The 17,718-nt window shown below is 39.1% G+C and overlaps 1 protein-coding gene across 12 annotated transcripts in view; it reads right to left on the bottom strand.

Annotated features, from left to right (window-relative positions):
* The window catches only part of LOC5566064 (liprin-beta-2), a 398,826-nt gene that overhangs the window by 12,942 nt on the left and 368,166 nt on the right, over positions 1–17,718 (bottom strand). For 5 of the 12 annotated variants that reach the window (XM_021855567.1, XM_021855568.1, XM_021855577.1 and 2 more), the window contains 5 exons: positions 15,373–16,202; positions 15,037–15,261; positions 8,505–8,852; positions 8,291–8,444; positions 7,754–8,182 (listed from right to left, as the gene is read on the bottom strand). In XM_021855567.1, the coding sequence (XP_021711259.1) occupies positions 7,754–8,182; positions 8,291–8,444; positions 8,505–8,852; positions 15,037–15,261; positions 15,373–16,202 (1,986 nt within the window). The remainder of the gene's footprint in view (positions 1–7,753; positions 8,183–8,290; positions 8,445–8,504; positions 8,853–15,036; positions 15,262–15,372; positions 16,203–17,718) is intronic. The other 7 variants (XM_021855572.1, XM_021855573.1, XM_021855570.1 and 4 more) reach the window with 7 other exon arrangements.

The following is a 17,718-nucleotide window of genomic DNA, read 5'->3' as shown; positions in this document are numbered from 1 at the left end:
TTAAATATTCTGCTTTGCATTAGTCATGGGTTGATTCGTATCTCATAACGCTGATCAACGAGTCAGCGAGATAACTTTACAGAGACGATTGAAGCAACGAACTTCAACTTGCAGTTGTATTAGATTTATGGTTGCGGAGATGCTGGGTTATTGTTTCGATACATTCACAACTGCTAGACAAGGTTACGTTGGGCAATTGGGAATGTTAAAGACACAGAAACGGATCGATTGGAATCCGTTGATAAATGAGGACTGGGGACGTTGTGAAATATCCGGGCCTTGGCGCTGATCGATGATGTCGGGGAGTTTTAGGTCAGCGAAGGATTACGCCAAGAGTTACTGAGAGCAACTGGGAAGAACAACTGTGGATTATTTGAATGAGTCAGTCGGTTTGAGCAAATTTGAAGTGTTAATTTTGCGGATCGTTACTTTTGATTCATTAAAAGAAATGATCAATGTGAAATATTAAATGTTTTTTAGGGTGGCCTTATTTTTTCACAATTAAATCAGTAATGTTCTTGCTGACTAACATATGTGGTACGAGTTTCTACACTGAAACTGCTATTCAGGAGCTAAAGCAAGAAATCATCAGTTGCGTAGTTTAAAAGTTCAATCAGTTCGTTGAATAAGGTAATTTCATGGAGCACAAAATGATAGTAGCAGTAATATAGAGTTTTTACCTAAATAATTTTATTTAGGCCTAAACCCACAAACACGAACTCGATATAAGTTCTCAGAAGTTCCTGAAATATAGGATCACAAACAAATTCTCGATATATTTCAATGCGTTTTTAGCCTGGAGTTGAACAATAATATCTTCATCTATATATTTACAGGAAGACAACCGTGATCAATGATCAATTATTTTTTCACAGCAATATATGCTCAGAAGACCGAATAGATGGATAAACAAATATAAGCAAGGGGTTTTCTGTTGTTTTTTTTTTCATGAGTTTTCGTAAGATTTCAATGATTTCAAGTAACCTGAAAGACTGCAGTTGTACCAAAGAGCACTCAGGGGTTTTCAAATTGGTTGAAAGAGGTTATCGAGGGACATCCAAAATGCCCAAAGACCTTCATTAGGTTCTAAATGTCCCCAATTTCTGAACATTATGGTTCTCATAAGTTATCAGAGGTTCCAAAAAAAAGACGTTCGTTATTGTTCATAGGAAATTTCAAAAGGTTAATCGTATGTAAAAAGAGATTTTTCATAAGGTTCACAAAGGCTTCTCAGCTCTGCTGCTCAGCTCAACATTATGACTGTTTTAAACATAATCTGCGTAGAAAATAATCTGAAGCGATAACGTATGTACATTTTGATACCTTCAGAAAGTTATTGGATATCTTATAACATTCGTTGAAATCTCGCGAAACATTACTAAAGGACCTATGTACAAATGAGATATTCTCTCCTCTCTCGTTCTCTTTCGATTATAACAGTGGAATACTAAAGCTTTTAAGGAGTTTTTCACTACAGATCGAAAGGCAATTTCCTTAAGACGAATTCCATGCAGAATGAGTCGAAAAAAATAAAATTCGTGCTCGATAGTCTTCGATTTGGATTAAATTTTGCACATGCTTTTGGTATGGTAGAATAAGTGTTTTCCATAGAAAAATTGATCATTTTGACTCAAGTGGAACTTTTGAAAATGGCCTATGCATTTTTGCATGCAACTTATTTGAAAAATTCTAACTCCGAAACTGTTGATTTTAGAGAAAAATGTTCTATGAAGAAGTTGTAGTGAACCGTTTGGACTATAAGAAAAAAATATACACTGAAAAAATATTTTATTAATTTTAATAAAAAATTCAAAAATAAAACTTAAATTTTAAATTACACAAAAACCCCATTTTAAATATTTTTTAAATTTTCACCATATAATCTTGATAGTAAAAAGAGTTTTGGGACAAAGTTTCATGATGGAGAAATTTTTAATAAAAAAGTTTTTCTAAGAACAACTTTTGGACGATTTTCAAAATTTTGATATTTTGTCAAAATAAATACGTTCTGATGATACAGTAAGCAACTTGAAATGATTCTAAGCCATAATGATTATATGAATAATTTCTATAGAAGTAGCCATTTGTGAATTATATCGAGTTTAATGCAAAATATATTATTTAAATATTAAAATAGGCCATTTTCATTAGTTATTCGTGATTCTCCATCAAGGAAAATAAGTAAATGTAAAGAAATATGGTCTTTACTCTCGAAAATGAATTATTATTAATGGATAAACGCGAATAACTAATGAAAATGGCCTATTTTAATATTTAAACAGTATTTTTTGCATTAAACTCGAAATAATTCGAAAATGGCTACTTCTAGAGAAATTATTTCAATAATCATTATGGCTTAGAATCATTTCAAGATGCTTACTGTATCATCAGAACGTATTTATTATGACAAAAAATCAAAATTTTGAAAATCGTCCAAAAGTTGTTCCTAGAAAAACTTTTTTATTAAAAATTTCTCCATCATGAAACTTTGTCCCAAACCTGTTTTTACTATCAAGATTATATGGTGAAAATTTAAAAAATATTAAAAATGGGGTTTTTGTGTAATTTAAAATTTAAGTTTAATATTTGAATTTTGTATGAAAATAAATGAAATATTTTTCCAGTGTATATTTTTTTCTTATAGTCCAAACGGTTCACTACAACTTCTTCATAGAACATTTTTCTCTAAAATCAACAGTTTCGGAGTTAGAATTTTTCAAATAAGTTGCATGCAAACATTTATAGGCCATTTTCAAAAGTTACGCTTGAGTCAAAATGATCAATTTTTCTATGGAAAACACTTATTCTACCATACCAAAAGCATGTGCAAAATTTAATCCAAATCGAAGATGGTCGAGTTCTGTGACTGACCGATTTGACATGGAATCCGTCTTAACTAGCGTATCAAACAAAAAAATGCAACAGAAGAGGTTAATGTGACTCAGTTATTGATCAAAGAGAAAGAAAACAAAGAGAGCCTCTCATATGTACATAGGTCCTTTAGTAATGTTTCGCGAGAAATCAACAAATTACGGAACTTATTTTTGGGATCCGTCCTGCTTATGCAATTGTTATGTCTACCTTACTCGAGCGGTATTCTTTATTCTACTTTATGATTCTGGTACCATTTACTTGTTTGTACCTAAATGCTTTTTGCGCTATAAATACTGGCTGCCGTAGGCGCAGAAGAGATATAAACTTCTGTGGACTGTGGACTGATTAAAATATTATTTTACTCTTTATTTGCAGGATATAAAAGCAATTTTTTAACAGTTAACTGATTAAGCATGTAATCAGAAGAACTATATACCAACTGGACCAGTTAGGTTGCTTATGAGTCTCATGAATTCGTGATAGTGAACTAAATTTCAAAACATCAAGAAACCACAGATCATGCTTGAGTTTCTTCTTCTTTTATTGGTGCCTCCCTTCTACTGCTTTTCAGCTAAGTTCTTCACACAACTAGCATACTGTGCATATTGACCATTTTTTGTTTTAATGCCGTATGGCAAGAACAAGGATACTCTGGACTGAGAAAATAACCTTGGCCTTCAGAATTCGAATAGGTTTGAAAGACACAGACAAACGCGAACAAAATCGATGCGATATATCGATATTGAGAAAGCATTCGCTCAGAAGCAATCCTGCTTGGGTGTCTTCTTGGCTATTGAGAGGGCTTTCCATAATGTGTCTTTCGATCCTACATTGGAATAAAAAATCTTCTAGCTGTTTAGTGGAATACCTATGAGTAAATGAAAAACCGAATTAAGTACTATACCGATTGATTCCGCTGGAGTTTGCATCCTTTGACAGATACGCGTTTTACGATCTAAACTGTAAGGCCGTCTTCAGTGTCGAGTCGTATACTAGAAACGAAACAGAAGACGGCCTTACAGTGAGGTCGAAATACGCGTATCTGTCAAAGGATACAAACTCTAGTGGAATTAAATGGTGTAGTACTACATTCGGGTTTTCGTTTCATTTTTTTTTTTCATCGGAAACTGCACGAAACCATGGGCTGCCTACACTGATTACTAATTGGATTTATAAAATGCTCACAAACCGACATCTCTTCTCGGTATTGCGTCAAGCTGCGATTCAAAAAATTGCGTGTTTGCGGATGCCCCCAAGGGGGAGTCTGATCACCACTTTTGTGGAATGTCGTGGCAGATACGCTATTGAGGATTCTCAATAATTGCGGTTTTCCAACTTATGGATTTGCCGACGATTATTTAGCTTCGATAGTTGGTAAGTGCATAAGCACCATATTCGACCAGATGCTAAGCGCTCTGCAGGTTGTCGCCAGTATGGCCTTTCGATTAACTCGAATTAGACATGAATTGTTCTATTCACGGAAAGACGGAAACGCGATAAAATTCAACCTTTAGGTCTTTTTGGCACTGAATATCTGGAAATCTGGAAATTAGAGGGGCCCAGATAGCCGTAGCGGTAAACGCGCAGCTATTCAGCAAGACCAAGCTGAGGGTCGTGGATTCAAATCCCACCGATCGAGGATCTTTTCGGGTTGGAAATTTTCTCAACTTCCCAGGGCATAGAGTATCTTCGTACCTGTCATACGATATACGCATGCAAAAATTATCATTGGCAGCTCTCAGCTAATAACTGTGGAAGTGCTCATAAGAGCACTAAGCTGAGAAGCAGGCTCTGTCCCAGTGGAGACGTAATGCCAGAAAGAAGAAGAAGATCTGGAAATCTCTAAGCCTAATAAAAGTCTAGCCAGGAGTCAACGAAACATCTCTTCAAGAATTAGATATCGAAGTTCTAGAAAACAATTTAACCAAAACTCAACAAAAACGATTGAAACGATTTCAACAACCGTTATTAATTTTTTAAAGATATTCATAGGAGTTAGGTAATAAGTATTCACAAGAGCGATGAAGATTTCCTAGAGAATCATAAAAGGTTTACCATTGCTTGAAAGACATTATCCGGTATTCCCAAGAAAATCCTCAGAATCTACGAAGTTCTTGTCAAGAAATTTTCCACGGACAAGTTAGCTGTCCACCAAGCATCACCTATGTAAGCTGCTTTGGATATTTCAAGAATTTTGCTAAAACAGCGTCCACAAATGACTTAATAAATCATCACGAATTCTAGCAAATGTTATCAGAATAAAGAATGTTTACTAACATTTTAAATAATCACTGCTGTAAATATAATACTTGAATTGCATCAAACATCTTGCTGATAGATTTGAAATATTTTCTCCAATGATGTGAAAAGGGAAGAGAATTTGAGAATAAATGTAATATCAAATCAAAATACATTAGAAAACTATAAGGGTTTAAAACAGTTTTAGCTTAGTTATTAATACTATTTTATGGAACAAGTTTATTTGTTCATCAATCAAGGAAAATTATACTTATTCACAAATAAGGACTGTTACGAACTTAATTTGTTAAATTTGAACATTGATAACTTTGAAACCAATGCATCTGCACACTTCAGGTTTGTTTTATTGAATAAGTAATCGTCTAAAAAATATGTCAATCGTGTAAATAAAGCTCTTAGTTGCTCTGTTCAGCTGTGACAATAGATCAAAAAGAATATTAAAAAATATCTTGCTAAATTGACAGAAAATTTCATGTACCCGTATAGTTCAGGAAAAAAATGGAACAATTGTAAAATATTATTATTAATTTTCATTTCAACCGATAATTTGAAATGATTTTAATTAAATGGAAACGTTACATCTTGGAGTCCTATCAGGCGTGGAGAAAAGGGTACATTTGGCAATTAAAAGGCTTAATTAAGCTTTTAAAATTCGATATGAATATTATTGCAAAAAAATGTACAGAACCACAAGTTTCCACGACCCTCCGGTTGAAAAATCCTAAAAATTTAAAATCATGCAAATAATTTGTAAAACACATTTTCATGGATCTGCCAAAGATTTCACTGGAGTCCATCGTGAAACACCCATTTAAGGATCTCTGTTAAGTCTGTTAAGTTGCTGTTACTAGAAATCTACCAAGAAATGAATAGGAAAACCATAAAAACATTGTGACAGAATTCCGCTTATCTCCTCATATAGTATTTTCCAAGGATCACGTCAAGTCATACCTGAGATTCTTAAGCTAATTTGTCATGGAACTACTGAGCTTTACTTAAACGCACTGTTCTTGAGCAAAGTCAACGTGTGTGCAAAGGAACAGAAGATTCTTTAGTCATGACATTTTCTAGCAAAACTATGACCTGGAGAAGTCTTTAAGAACATCAACAATTTCTCTACACTCCTAGAACCATCATCAAGAATCTGATAGGCGATAGGGGTTCCTCCATACGCTTGTGAAGAATTATTTAGTGACTCCAAAGGTTACGTCTGATTATAGTCAAAAATCTTGCTAGATCTCATACATTAACAAGGGATACTGCTAGTTATTTTCCGAACAGGTAAATCTGCCAAGGATCGCGTAAAGCAACCGTCAAATATTTCACTAGGAATCCATAAAGAGATTTATAAAAACCTATCATTCGAGCCGGATCATATTCTTGGCACTTTTGATTCACATCGGCAATTTTTGAAAACTACTGTGGGCATATTAGGCCACGTCGTATTGAAATTTGCAAATTTGATTGCAAAGTTTCAGACGTTTCGGCAAAGAAACCCCTCTCATGTCAAATTGAATCATGGAAGTGCCCAAGTAGCTCTGCATTAGGGCGATTCAAAATTTAAAAATGTTTGAAAATCCAATCTCCCATATGTTTCTTATCTAATCGTTCATAGCATTTGCGAGAACCTGAGACCAACAAGAAACAGCTTCCCTATGCATCATCCATCATTATAGCACGCCTTTCCTTATGATATCAAAAAGCAGTCTGTTAACCTAAAAGCCAAAGCCTTTTTGCCATAAAATTACCACCCCTACACCTCCCGCATGAACTGGTGTAGGTGCAGGGGTATATCCGGTCTAGTTGTGGACCAGTTTTTAATGCATCATCAATTCCTTCACTTCCACACATTCGTCTGCGGCAGGCACCATTGCTGCATTCAAATAGAAGATCACCAGCATTTAACTGAGGGTGTCTGTTAGTCCCAAGCAATCATCTGATTGGTTTCTTGTGTAAGTGCGACTGATCTGATGATACTGGAGTAGCAATAAACGAATGAAACTCAAGCTCTATAGGACATTATACGACTAAAAAAGGGCATTTACGCTCTAGTAGCACTATATTAGCATGCAGGGCTAATTAAAGTGCTTTTTGGTTACAGGGGTATTGGGTAGCCCAACCTCAGACTATGGATTCGGTTTCCGGTCTTGTTGAAAGTAATTTAATAGGAATTATTTTCTGATTACAGGGAATCCCTGTATTGAAGAAACTATTTTAGTATTTAAATAAAAAATAATGTGCTAATGCTATTACCATCTATTTCTCTTTGGGCGAATGACCATAATGGTTAAAACCCAGTAAAAAAATCTATTTCTCTGAACTTGATTGTTTACAATCAATTTCACAACCTGTATCAAAAGTAACGTTCCAATGCGCCAAATGTGTTAATTTCAAACAAACAAAATTAGAACATTAACCACAGCAAGACAGTAACAAATAAACAAGACAGCTCGAAACTCCGTCATTTTCCGTGGGGACGCGGAAGGAAGCAAAACAACGAAACTATAAAAAAAACGCAGCCGCAGCGCAATCAAAGGCTCAGCGAAATGACAAGCAATTCGAATGGAATCGAAAACGGCACAACTTCAAGAGGAACAACAAGAAGGTCGTATCATAGAACCTAGATTTGGCACGGAAAATCCACGCATCTCCACGAGTGTCGTCTGCAGCGCATCGGCCGAAACGGAGAAGGGTTGCGGCGTGGATTTGGACCGTTGATGAAACTCCCGGTCCAGTGTGGGACTACTGGCTGCGGCAAGCTTCTGACCGGATTCCGGTGCCCTTCCGGCGTTGTCCGCTGCGCCTGCCGGAGGCTCCGTAGTGGCCCGTTCCGAGTGGTTCTGCTCGAAATCGATCAACTGCCCCTCGGAGGTTGACCCGGGTTCGACCGAACAGAAGATGTTCTGCGCCGAAGCGGACGTTTGTTTCAAGGCTCGCAGGTTGGACTGTGCAAGCGCAGCGGACAGCGTCAGGGCACTCATGGACGCGGACATGTTCGCCGGCACGGGACGTTGCGGCTGTTCGCCACCGGAGGTGACCAACGTTTTGGCTGAAAGGGAGGAACCAGAAGCAGATTCTTCAGCTGCTGCTGCCACTGCTTCGTCGGCTTCGAGGTTGATTGCATTGATAAAGGATTCTAGGGTCGATAGACAATTACCGAAAGCTACGTTGCGCTTCGGGTTAGCGTTGGCGTCGGTACCGGCGCTTCCACCGCTGGACCCGCTGGCCGTCGACAGCGTGGTGGCAAAGGCCTGCCGTGGAAGACTGCTGTAGTGTAGGTCGACCCGCTGCCGGTACGATGCTGGCGGTGTCTGTAATTGGGGAAAGCAGTGAGCAATCGAAGTAATTGTCTTGATACGAAATGATCATACTTTTGGTGTAACAGGACTAGGTGAGGTGGCCGACGGCTGTTGCTGCTGTGGAAGATTGCCGTGGCTACCGTGGTGCAGCGGGGACGAATTGATCGAGTTGCCCGGAGTGGAAGTCACCATCCGTCCCGTTCGTCGTAGCAAATTCGCTGCTATGCTGTTGTTGTTGAGGGTGTTGCTGTTCAGGATGCCTCCGTTCAGGCTGCCGTTCGTCAGCGGGGTTCCATTGATGAGACTAGATCGCAGCTCCAGGTTTTCGCGTTCCAAGGCGGCCTGCTGCAGCTTCAGTTCACTCATGGCAGACATGAGCTCCAGTTTTTGCGTTTCCAGCGAGGATCGGGAAAGCATTTCCTTGTGAAGAAGAATTAGAAGAATTAATATGGAGATTATGCACTTGTTCTAAAACTAAATCAGAATTCTATTTAATTTAAGTTAGTTGAACAGATTAGTATAATAGTAGACGAAAATAAGGCAAGAAAAAGTAAGTTGTTAGTCTTAATTGATTTTTTGATCTGAGTCTTAATGGAGAAGGGAAGTTAGTATTAAGAGGGCATTTCATGCATGGTATTTGAGCTTCTCTACGGTTTACTTCTTGCTACAGAACTACTATAAAGAACAGTTTTTATGTACTGCACTTTGTCTGGCTATGATTCGATTGCTATTACATTGAGTAAGCTGGGACAGAAGTTCGACCTTTGCGGAGTAAACAATTTTTTCAGAAAAGCTTTGACATATTGGCTACAAGTTTGCCGAACAGACCTGTATCCATATACTTTTCCATTTTAGTTATGAGATATCGATTGTCTAAAACGAAATTTTGTCCACCAATAGACTTCTTCGAACACCGAGTCTCCAAAAAAAAATTTCCTTATGAGAGAAACTTGGCTTCTAAAAAAGTTTTTTATGCTTCTGAGAGAAGCTTTTCCATGCTTCTGAGTTTAGCTTTTCCAAGCTTCTGAGAGATGCTTTTCCGAGCTTCTAAGAGAAGCTTTTCCAAGCTTCTGAGGGAAGCTATTCTAAGCTTCTGAGAGAAGCTTTTCAAAGCTTCTGGAAGAAAGTTTCCAAGCTTTTGAGGGAAGCTTTTCCATGTTTTTTAAGAGAAGCTTTTCCAAGCGTTTGAGAGAAGCTTTTCCAAGCTTCTACGAATAACATTTCCAAACTACTGAAAGAAAGTTCCCAAGCTTTTGAGAGAAGCTTTTCCATGCTTCTGAGAGAAGCTTTTCCATGCTTCTAAGAGAAGCTTTTCCATGCTAAGAGAAGCTTTTCCAAGCTTCTGAGAGAAGCTTTTCGAAGCTTCTAGGAGAATCTTTTCCAAGCTTCTGAGAGAATCTTTTCCAAGCTTCTGAGAGAAGCGTTTCCAAGCTTCTGAGAGAAGCTTTTCCAAGGTTTTGAGAGAAGCTTTTCCAAGCTTCTGAGAGAAGCTTTTCTAAGCTTCTGAGAGAAGCTTTTCCAAGGTTTTGAAAGAAGCTTTTCCAAGCTCCTCAGAGAATCTTTTCCAAGCTTCTGAGAGAAGCATTTCCAAGCTTCTGGAAAAAAGTTTCCAAGCTTTTGAGAGTAGCTTTTCTATGCTTCTGAGAGAAGCTTTTCCATGCTTCTGAGAGAAACTTTTCCAAGTTTCTACGAGAAGCTTTTCCAAGCTTCTGAGAGAAACTTTTCCAAGCTTCTGAGAGAAGCTTTTTCAAGCTTCTGAAAGAAGCTTTTCTAAGCTCCTTAAAGAAGCTTCTCCAAGCTTCTGAGAGAAGCTTTTCCAAATTTCCGGGAGGAGCTTTTCCAAGGTTCTGAGAGAAGCTTTTCCAAGCTTCTGAGAGAAGCTTTTCCAAGCTCCTGAGAGAAGCTTTTCCAAGCTTCTTAGAGAGGCTTTAGAAGCTTCTGAGAGTAGCTGTTACAAGCTTCTGAGAGAATCCTTTCCTAGCTTCTGAGAAAAGTTTTTCCAAGCTTATGAGAGAAGCTTTTCCAAGCGTCTGAAAGACGCTTTTTCAAGGTTTCTAGAGATGCTTTTCCAAGCTTCTAGGAGAGTCTTTTCCAAGCTTCTGAAAGAAACTTTTCCAAGCTTCTGAGAGAAGCTTCTGCATGTTTCTGAGCAGTGCTGGAAAAGATCGCATCACAAAGCAGCTCACGAGTGTATACCAATGCATAACAAACATCACAGACTCGCGAATTAGCTAGGTGTTAGTAAGCCCGCACCCGCCTGCTCGGGAGAACATGTCAAAAAAAAAAAAAAAACAGCATCAAGCTCGGGAACGTTTACTCGCGAGTGACCGAGCAAGTTGTGATTTATTATGGTTCTGGCAGACAAATTAATTGCATAACCATCAAGTCGACAGTTAACTACTAGTTTGTAATCAAAAACCCTTGGAAAACATAAATCTTGGAGAGGAAGCAGCTTTTTTCCCAAAAACACAATTTTACTCTGAACAGCTCCGAACACGTTCGCGAATCACTTTTAGCTTCGGTTACTCGGGAGCACGACGGATGCGAGTAAACCAGCGCGCTGACGCTCGGGAGCGTTTGGTTTTGTTTTTGTTCCAGTTCAACAAAAATGTTCGCCACTTTCCATCACTGCTTCTGAGAGATGCTTCTCCATGCTTCTGAGAGAAGCTTTTCCAAGCTCCTGTGAGAAGCTTGTCCAAGTTTCTGCGAGAAGCTTTTTCAAGCTTCTGACAGCAAGTTTTCTGACAAAATCTTTTCCAAGCATCTTAGAGAAGCTTTTCCATGCTTCTGAGAGATGCTACTTCAAGCTTCTGAGAGAAGCTTTTCCAAGCTTCTGAGATAAGCTTTTCCATGCTTCTGAGATTAGATTTTTCAAGCTTCTGAGAGAAGGTTTCCCAAGTTTCTGAGAGAAGCTTTTCCAAGCTTCGGAGAGAAGCTTATCCAAGTTTCTGAGAGAAGCTTTTCCAAGCTTCTGAGAGAAGCTTTTCCAAGCTTCTGAGAGAAGCTTTTCCATGCTTCTGAAAGAAGCTTTCTCATGCTTCTGAACAAAAATTTCTCAAGCTTCTGAGAGAAGCTTTTCTAAGCTTCTGAGAGAAGCTTTTCCTAATTTCTGAGAGAAGCTATTCCAAGCTTCTGAGAGAAGCTTTACAAAACTTCTGGAAGAAGCTTTTCCAAACTCCTTAAAGAAGCTTTTCCAAGCTTCTTAGAGAGGCTTTAGAAGCTTCTGAGAGAAGCTGTTACAAACTTCTGAGAGAATCCTTTCCTAGCTTCTGAGAGAAGTTTTTCCAAGCTTCTTAGAGAAGCTTTTCCACTCTTCTGAGAGAAGCTTTTCCAAGCTTCTAAGAGAATCCTTTCCTAGTGGCTGAGAGAAGTTTTTCCAAGCTTCTGGGAGAAGCTTTTCCAACCTTCTAAGAGTAGCTTTTCCAAGCTTGTGTGATAAGCTTTTCCAAACTTCTGAGAGAAGTTTTTCCAAGCTTCTGAGAGATATATGGAGAACTTCTGAGAGAAGCTATTCCAAGCTCCTGTGAGAAGATTGTCCAATTTTCTGAGAGAAGCTTCTTCAAGCTTCTGAAGGAAAGTTTTCTGACAGAATCTTTTCCAAGCTTCTGAGAGAAGCTTTTCCATGCTTCTGAGATTAGCTTTTTCAAGCTTCTGATCGAAGTTTTTCCAAGCTTCTGAGAGAAGGTTTCCCAAGTTTCTGAGAGAAGCTTTTCCAAGCTTCGGAGAGAAGCTTTTCCAATTTTCTGAGAGAAGCTTTTCTATGCTTCCGAGAGAAGCTTTTCCAAGCTTCTGAAAGAAGCTTTCTCAAGCTTCTGAGAGAAGCTTTTCCAAGCTTCTGAGAGAAGCTTTTCCAAGCTTCTGAGAGAAGCTATACTAAGCTTCTGAGAGAAGCTTTTCCAAGCTTCTGAGAGAAGCTATACTAAGCTTCTGAGAGAAGCATTTCCATGCTTCTGGAAAAAAGTTTCCAAGCTTCTGAAAGAAAGTTTCCAAGCTTTTGAGAGTAGCTTTTCCATGCTTCTGAAAGAAGCTTTTCCATGCTTCTGAGAGAAACTTTTCCAAGGTTCTGAGAGAAGCTTTTTCAAGCTACTGAGAGAAGCTTTTCCATGCTTCTGAGATTAGCTTTTTCAAGCTTCTGAGCGAAGCGTTTTCAAGCTTCTGAGAGAAGGTTTCCCATGCTTCTGAGAGAAGCTTTTCCAAGCTTCTGAGAGAATCTTTTCCAAGCTTCTAAGAGAAGCGTTTCCAAGCTTCTGAGAGAAGCTTTTCCAAGCTTCTGAGAGAGGCTTTTCCAAGCTTCTGAGAGAAGCTTTTCCAAGCTTCTGAGAAAAGCTATACTAAGCTTCTGAGAGAAGCTTTTCTAAGCTTCTGGAAGAAAGTTTCCAAGCTTCTGAAAGAAAGTTTCCAAGCTTTTGAGAGTAGCTTTTCCATGCTTCTGAGAGAAGCTTTTCCATGCTTCTGAGAGAAACTGTTCCAAGCTTCTAAAAGAAGCTTCTGAGAGATACTTCTCCATGCTTCTGAGAGAAGCTTTTACAAGCTCCTGTGAGAAGCTTGTCCAAGTTTCCGAGAGAAACTTCTTCAAGCTTCCGAGAAAAAGTTTTCTGACAGAATCTTTTCCAAGCTTCTTAGAAAAGCTTTTCTATGCTTCTGAAAGATGCTTCTCCAAGTTTCTGAGAGAAACTTTTCCAAGCTTCTAAGATAAGCTTTTCCACGCTTCTGAGATTAGCTTTTTCAAGCTTCTAAGAGAAGCTTTTTAAAGCTTCTGAGAGAAGGTTTCCCAAGTTTCTGAGAGAAGCTTTTCCTAGCTTCGGAGAGAAGCTTTTCCAAGTTTCTGAGAGATGCTTTTCCAAGCTCTGTAAAGAAGCTCTTCCAAGCTCCTTAAAGAAGCTTTTCCAAGCTTCTGAGAGAGGCTTCAGAAGCATCTGAGAGTAGCTGTTACATGCTGCTGAGAGAATCCTTTCCTAGCTTCTGAGAGAAGTTTTTCCAAGCTTCTTAGAGAAGCTTGTGAGATAACAACTACCGAAAGCTAAACATTACATATACTTTGCAATTGGATTAAATGGACAAATTGATGTGAAATTTTGCGAGAAAGTTACACGTCTTCTCAGTGAGAATCAAACTCACGACTCCCTGATCTCTAGTTAGGGCGCGTTACCCTTACGCCATGAGAGGACTCATGAACGTTGAAGTTAACCAGAATTAGATTTCAGCTCAATAATCACGTGGTCGTCTTTCGCAAAGTGCACCACTTTCGGAAGAATTAGATGCCCATCCAAACACAACGCTTTCTATATATATTCATGAGTCCTCTCATGGCGTAGGGGTTACGCGCCCTAACTAGAGATCAGGGAGTCGTGCGTTCGATTCTCACTGAGAAGACGTGTAACTTTTTCGCAAAACTTCACATCAATTTGTCCATTTAATCCAATTGCAAAGAAGCTTTTCCAAGCTTCTGAAAGAAGCTTTCTTGAGCTTCTGAGAGAAGCTTTTCCAAGCTTCTGAGAGAAGCTTTCCAAAAATTCTGAGAGAAGCTTTTCTAAGCTCCTTAAAGAAGCTTTTCCAAGCTCCTTAAAGAAGCTTCTGAGAGTAGCAAGCTCCTGTGAGAAGTTTTTCTAGGATCTTGTGAGATATTTGCTATGGGAAACTAAGTTTTGCAAATAAAAAACGTCAGAATTCATCAAGTTGAAATTTTTCACAGTTGTTCTAGGACTCAAATGTGATTTGTTAATCATATTAGAGCGAGAATTTGAATTTTGTTCTGTTTTGTTGCAAAATCCAGATAGATTTATACCCAATCACCTTCTTGTCTGGAATATCTCTGGAAGCAATAACAAAATCTGGTCTATGGACTAATTTCTTACCACCGCCTTACGGTACTGAATTTAGTCCATAAGCATCTGCAGAACATTGGGATCGTTGTTAATTAAATCTTGAAGTATCGTGGTCATAAAGCAACATTTTTCTACTCAAGTAATATTTCAAGTTTCTCACGATCTTTCAGTGACCTTAATCGTATAATTGTCCCAGTGAATGAGAAATCCAGCTAACATGCGTACATGGACAGTAGAACTGACTTTAAACTATATTAGAATCGAAATGGTTACTAGGTTTAACACGTTGTACAAATTGTTTACTGTCTATTTTAAGTACACCACAAAACCGGTTAGTATGAACATCTACTATATTATCTACCTACACACATATACAGCATGCACCCCCAATGACGTTGTTAGATGGTTATGATCTCTATGATCCAAATGTATGACTTATGTTTGTTGGCGCAAGAAATTTGGAATAAAATACTTATCGTGGCAACCATCTGACAAACTTCAATAAAAATTCATATCGATTGTTTTTTCCTAATGATTTCTAAATTGAAAACATCTACATGCATTCTACTACGATGCAATGGGCGATTCTAGGGCTAGATGCTCTCTACACAATCTATAACAACGAAACATTGGAACATTCAAGACAACTATGGCAATCTAAAGTGGGAAAGTGACAGAGTGAATCCAAACGGAGACAAAACAATAAGAAGGGGAAGAATATAAAAAAGGTAAGAAAGTGATAAACTTTTTAAACTAAAGAAAAAAGAAATTCGCGGTACTTTCTGTTTGTCAATCTGGATGCCAACGGTTTTGGCAAATTGGCTTACTCGCTGCAGTAGGTCATCCGCATTGGACAGGAGCTGGTTCTTCTCGCTCACCGTCCGCTCCAGGTCGCTGATTTTGGTGCCCTGCGTCTGGACCTGCTCGGTCAGCATCTTGACCTGCAGGGCCAGCGCTTCCTTGTCCGTTTGCAACCGGCGCAGCCGCTCGTCCGTGTCCTGACGCTGTTTGGGAAGAGACGAGGGAATGAAGTTAGTTCAGTTGAAACATTCGTGAGGAATAAGATATGGTTAATATAAAGCGCTAGATTGACGGTTCTTTGCAAAAGTTCTCACTCTGGTGCCAACCTGACAGTCTTTGCCCCACATGGCCCGGCTATGTTCGCAAGAGCAACATGGTGGAGGTGGGGGTTGATAATAAGGACGATTACAGCATCCACTGGAGCAGGATAGGTCCTGCGTACTGCTCAACGCTCCATTGCTGCCGTACCGATAGAGTTCGGCCTGCTGTCTCCGATGATAGTCGATCAACCGCAACTCCTCTCGGCTATGGTGGTGATTGTTCCAATTCCAGTAGTAATGTGGATCCCAATGGGACACGGGAGGCGGTGGTGGAGGTTCCCAAATCCCTGGACTCTGTCGATGGCTGTTGTTATTGTTGTGATGACTGCTTCCACTGCTATTGTAGTTGTTGTAACTTCCCGAGTCGTGTAGGTGTTCTTGAAAATTCCAAAACTTATCATTCGATCCTTTCCCACAAGGCGATCGCTTACTCGAGGGTTTACCTTTGGAGTTCAAGCTCAGGTTGCTTGAGTGGGAGTCATGATGTTGAAGCTCGGACGAAGATGTCTTGTCCTTAAGCGAGTGTGTACTTCGGCTTTTCGAGTCCCGTTCATGGCGACTTGCTCCCAAATGACGTCTCCGGTCGAGACTTCCCGTCAACGGACGAGGTGGTTTTCCACATCCCAGAACTCCTGCTGGAGACAATACAGGACTTAAGGGACTGCGTGGCAAGTTCTGATCGACTCCTTGGGTATGACTACGACTTGATCGACCTCCAACAGTGGTATGAGAGGTGGATCTGCGGTCAGAATCGATCGTAGCTTTCGGAGCTTCCGCACGGTTGTTAACCCAGGTGAAATCCTCGTCACGGCAGGTAGATTCATCTATGAGAGAGAGGGAAACATAATTTAAGCCTTCAAGCGATGAAATCGCCACTCTAAATCAAGTGAGAGCAGTGTGTTGATATCGTTGTCAGATCTAACCAATTTGAAGCGATTAAAAATCTAAATTGCTCCCACAACATGATAACATCTACCGCACGCCGAACAATCCCGTCCCTATCGTAAATATCCAATCCAAAGCCATTGTGTGCCATGGCATCGTAAAATTCCGAGCCACGCGAGCGGTTTTATCATAAATTAACTAATTTCATTCCATTGAGCCCTTTCTTCCGCCATCAGACTTGATGAGACTGCATCAGTCTGAGTTATTTATCGTAGTCCAATATCGAACAGGCGCACAGAGGTCCAGTTGTTCAGCAAAGCTGCCAAAGACCGAAGTTTGAAAAACTGAGTCAAACTTTCATCCACAATATCAGAAAGTTCAGAACACAAACGTGGATTAGAAAAGAAAAATAGTATTTGCAATTCCACTTTTTATCAAAAGAATAAACAACACATATTATTCCCGAAAATAAAAACAGCATTGAAAAGTGTTACTTTTCAGCACTGTTTCATGAAGGTGAAAAAGTACCACAGTTTCATTTTTGGAGTTGGCAAGTTAAAACCTGAGTACCTGCCTTAAATCATGTTCCAAACCACTTTTAATGACTAAAACAGTCAAATATTAGGAAAGCGGCATGATATTTTAAATCTTTAAACCACTTTGGTGCGTCGGTAGCCCTTTCTTTTGCCCGCCCGCACCCTGTCGGCGGTCTTTTAATTGGACAGTCACCCCATTTCACCGCGATCCAATTATAAAACTATGCGCGCAACAGGTTCCGTCGATTGGACCGGGCCGGCTGGACAAAATGCCGCGGCACAGACTATTCAGTTATCAACATCGCCAACATTGTTTGACGTTGATGGGAAAATATTTGCCCGGTTTGCGGTACTTGATGGAGATTTAAACTTAATTTAGTGGCCTTCGCAGTCATATGAAAAAATTTGGAATTTTATACAGAATTGGTTTGTAGAATTGTATGCACTTTGGATTTTGATAGGATTTGGCTTTGAGTTTGAACGTAGTTCTAGATTTGACTTTGAGTTTGCCTTTCGCTTTGACCTTGGATTTTGATAGGATTTGGTTTCAGTGATTTGACATTAAAATTGGATTGGATTTTGAATTTTGACAGGTTTTGGAATCGACTCTTAATTTTGATATATTTGGACCTTGCTTTGGATTTTGAGAGAATTGCTTTGGTTTTGGTCTTTTTTTGCCTTGAATTTGCCGGTGGATTTGGCTTTGGTTTTTACTCTGCAATTAGGTTTTAATTTTTGGTTTGGATATGGTTTTTGCTTAGGATTTGAAATTAAATTTGATTATTGATTTTGATAGGATTCAGCTTTCAATTTGCTTTGGATTTAATTCTGAATTTAGATTCAGCTTCAGCTTTGGAGTCTTCTTTGTCTTTGGATTTTACTTTAGATTTGGCTTTGGATTAAGTTTTGGCTTTTCATT

The sequence above is a fragment of the Aedes aegypti genome, chromosome 3 (genome assembly GCF_002204515.2).
Source record: "Aedes aegypti strain LVP_AGWG chromosome 3, AaegL5.0 Primary Assembly, whole genome shotgun sequence".
Classification (NCBI taxonomy): domain Eukaryota; kingdom Metazoa; phylum Arthropoda; class Insecta; order Diptera; family Culicidae; genus Aedes; species Aedes aegypti.
This window is presented reverse-complemented; position numbering and strand designations above follow the sequence as displayed.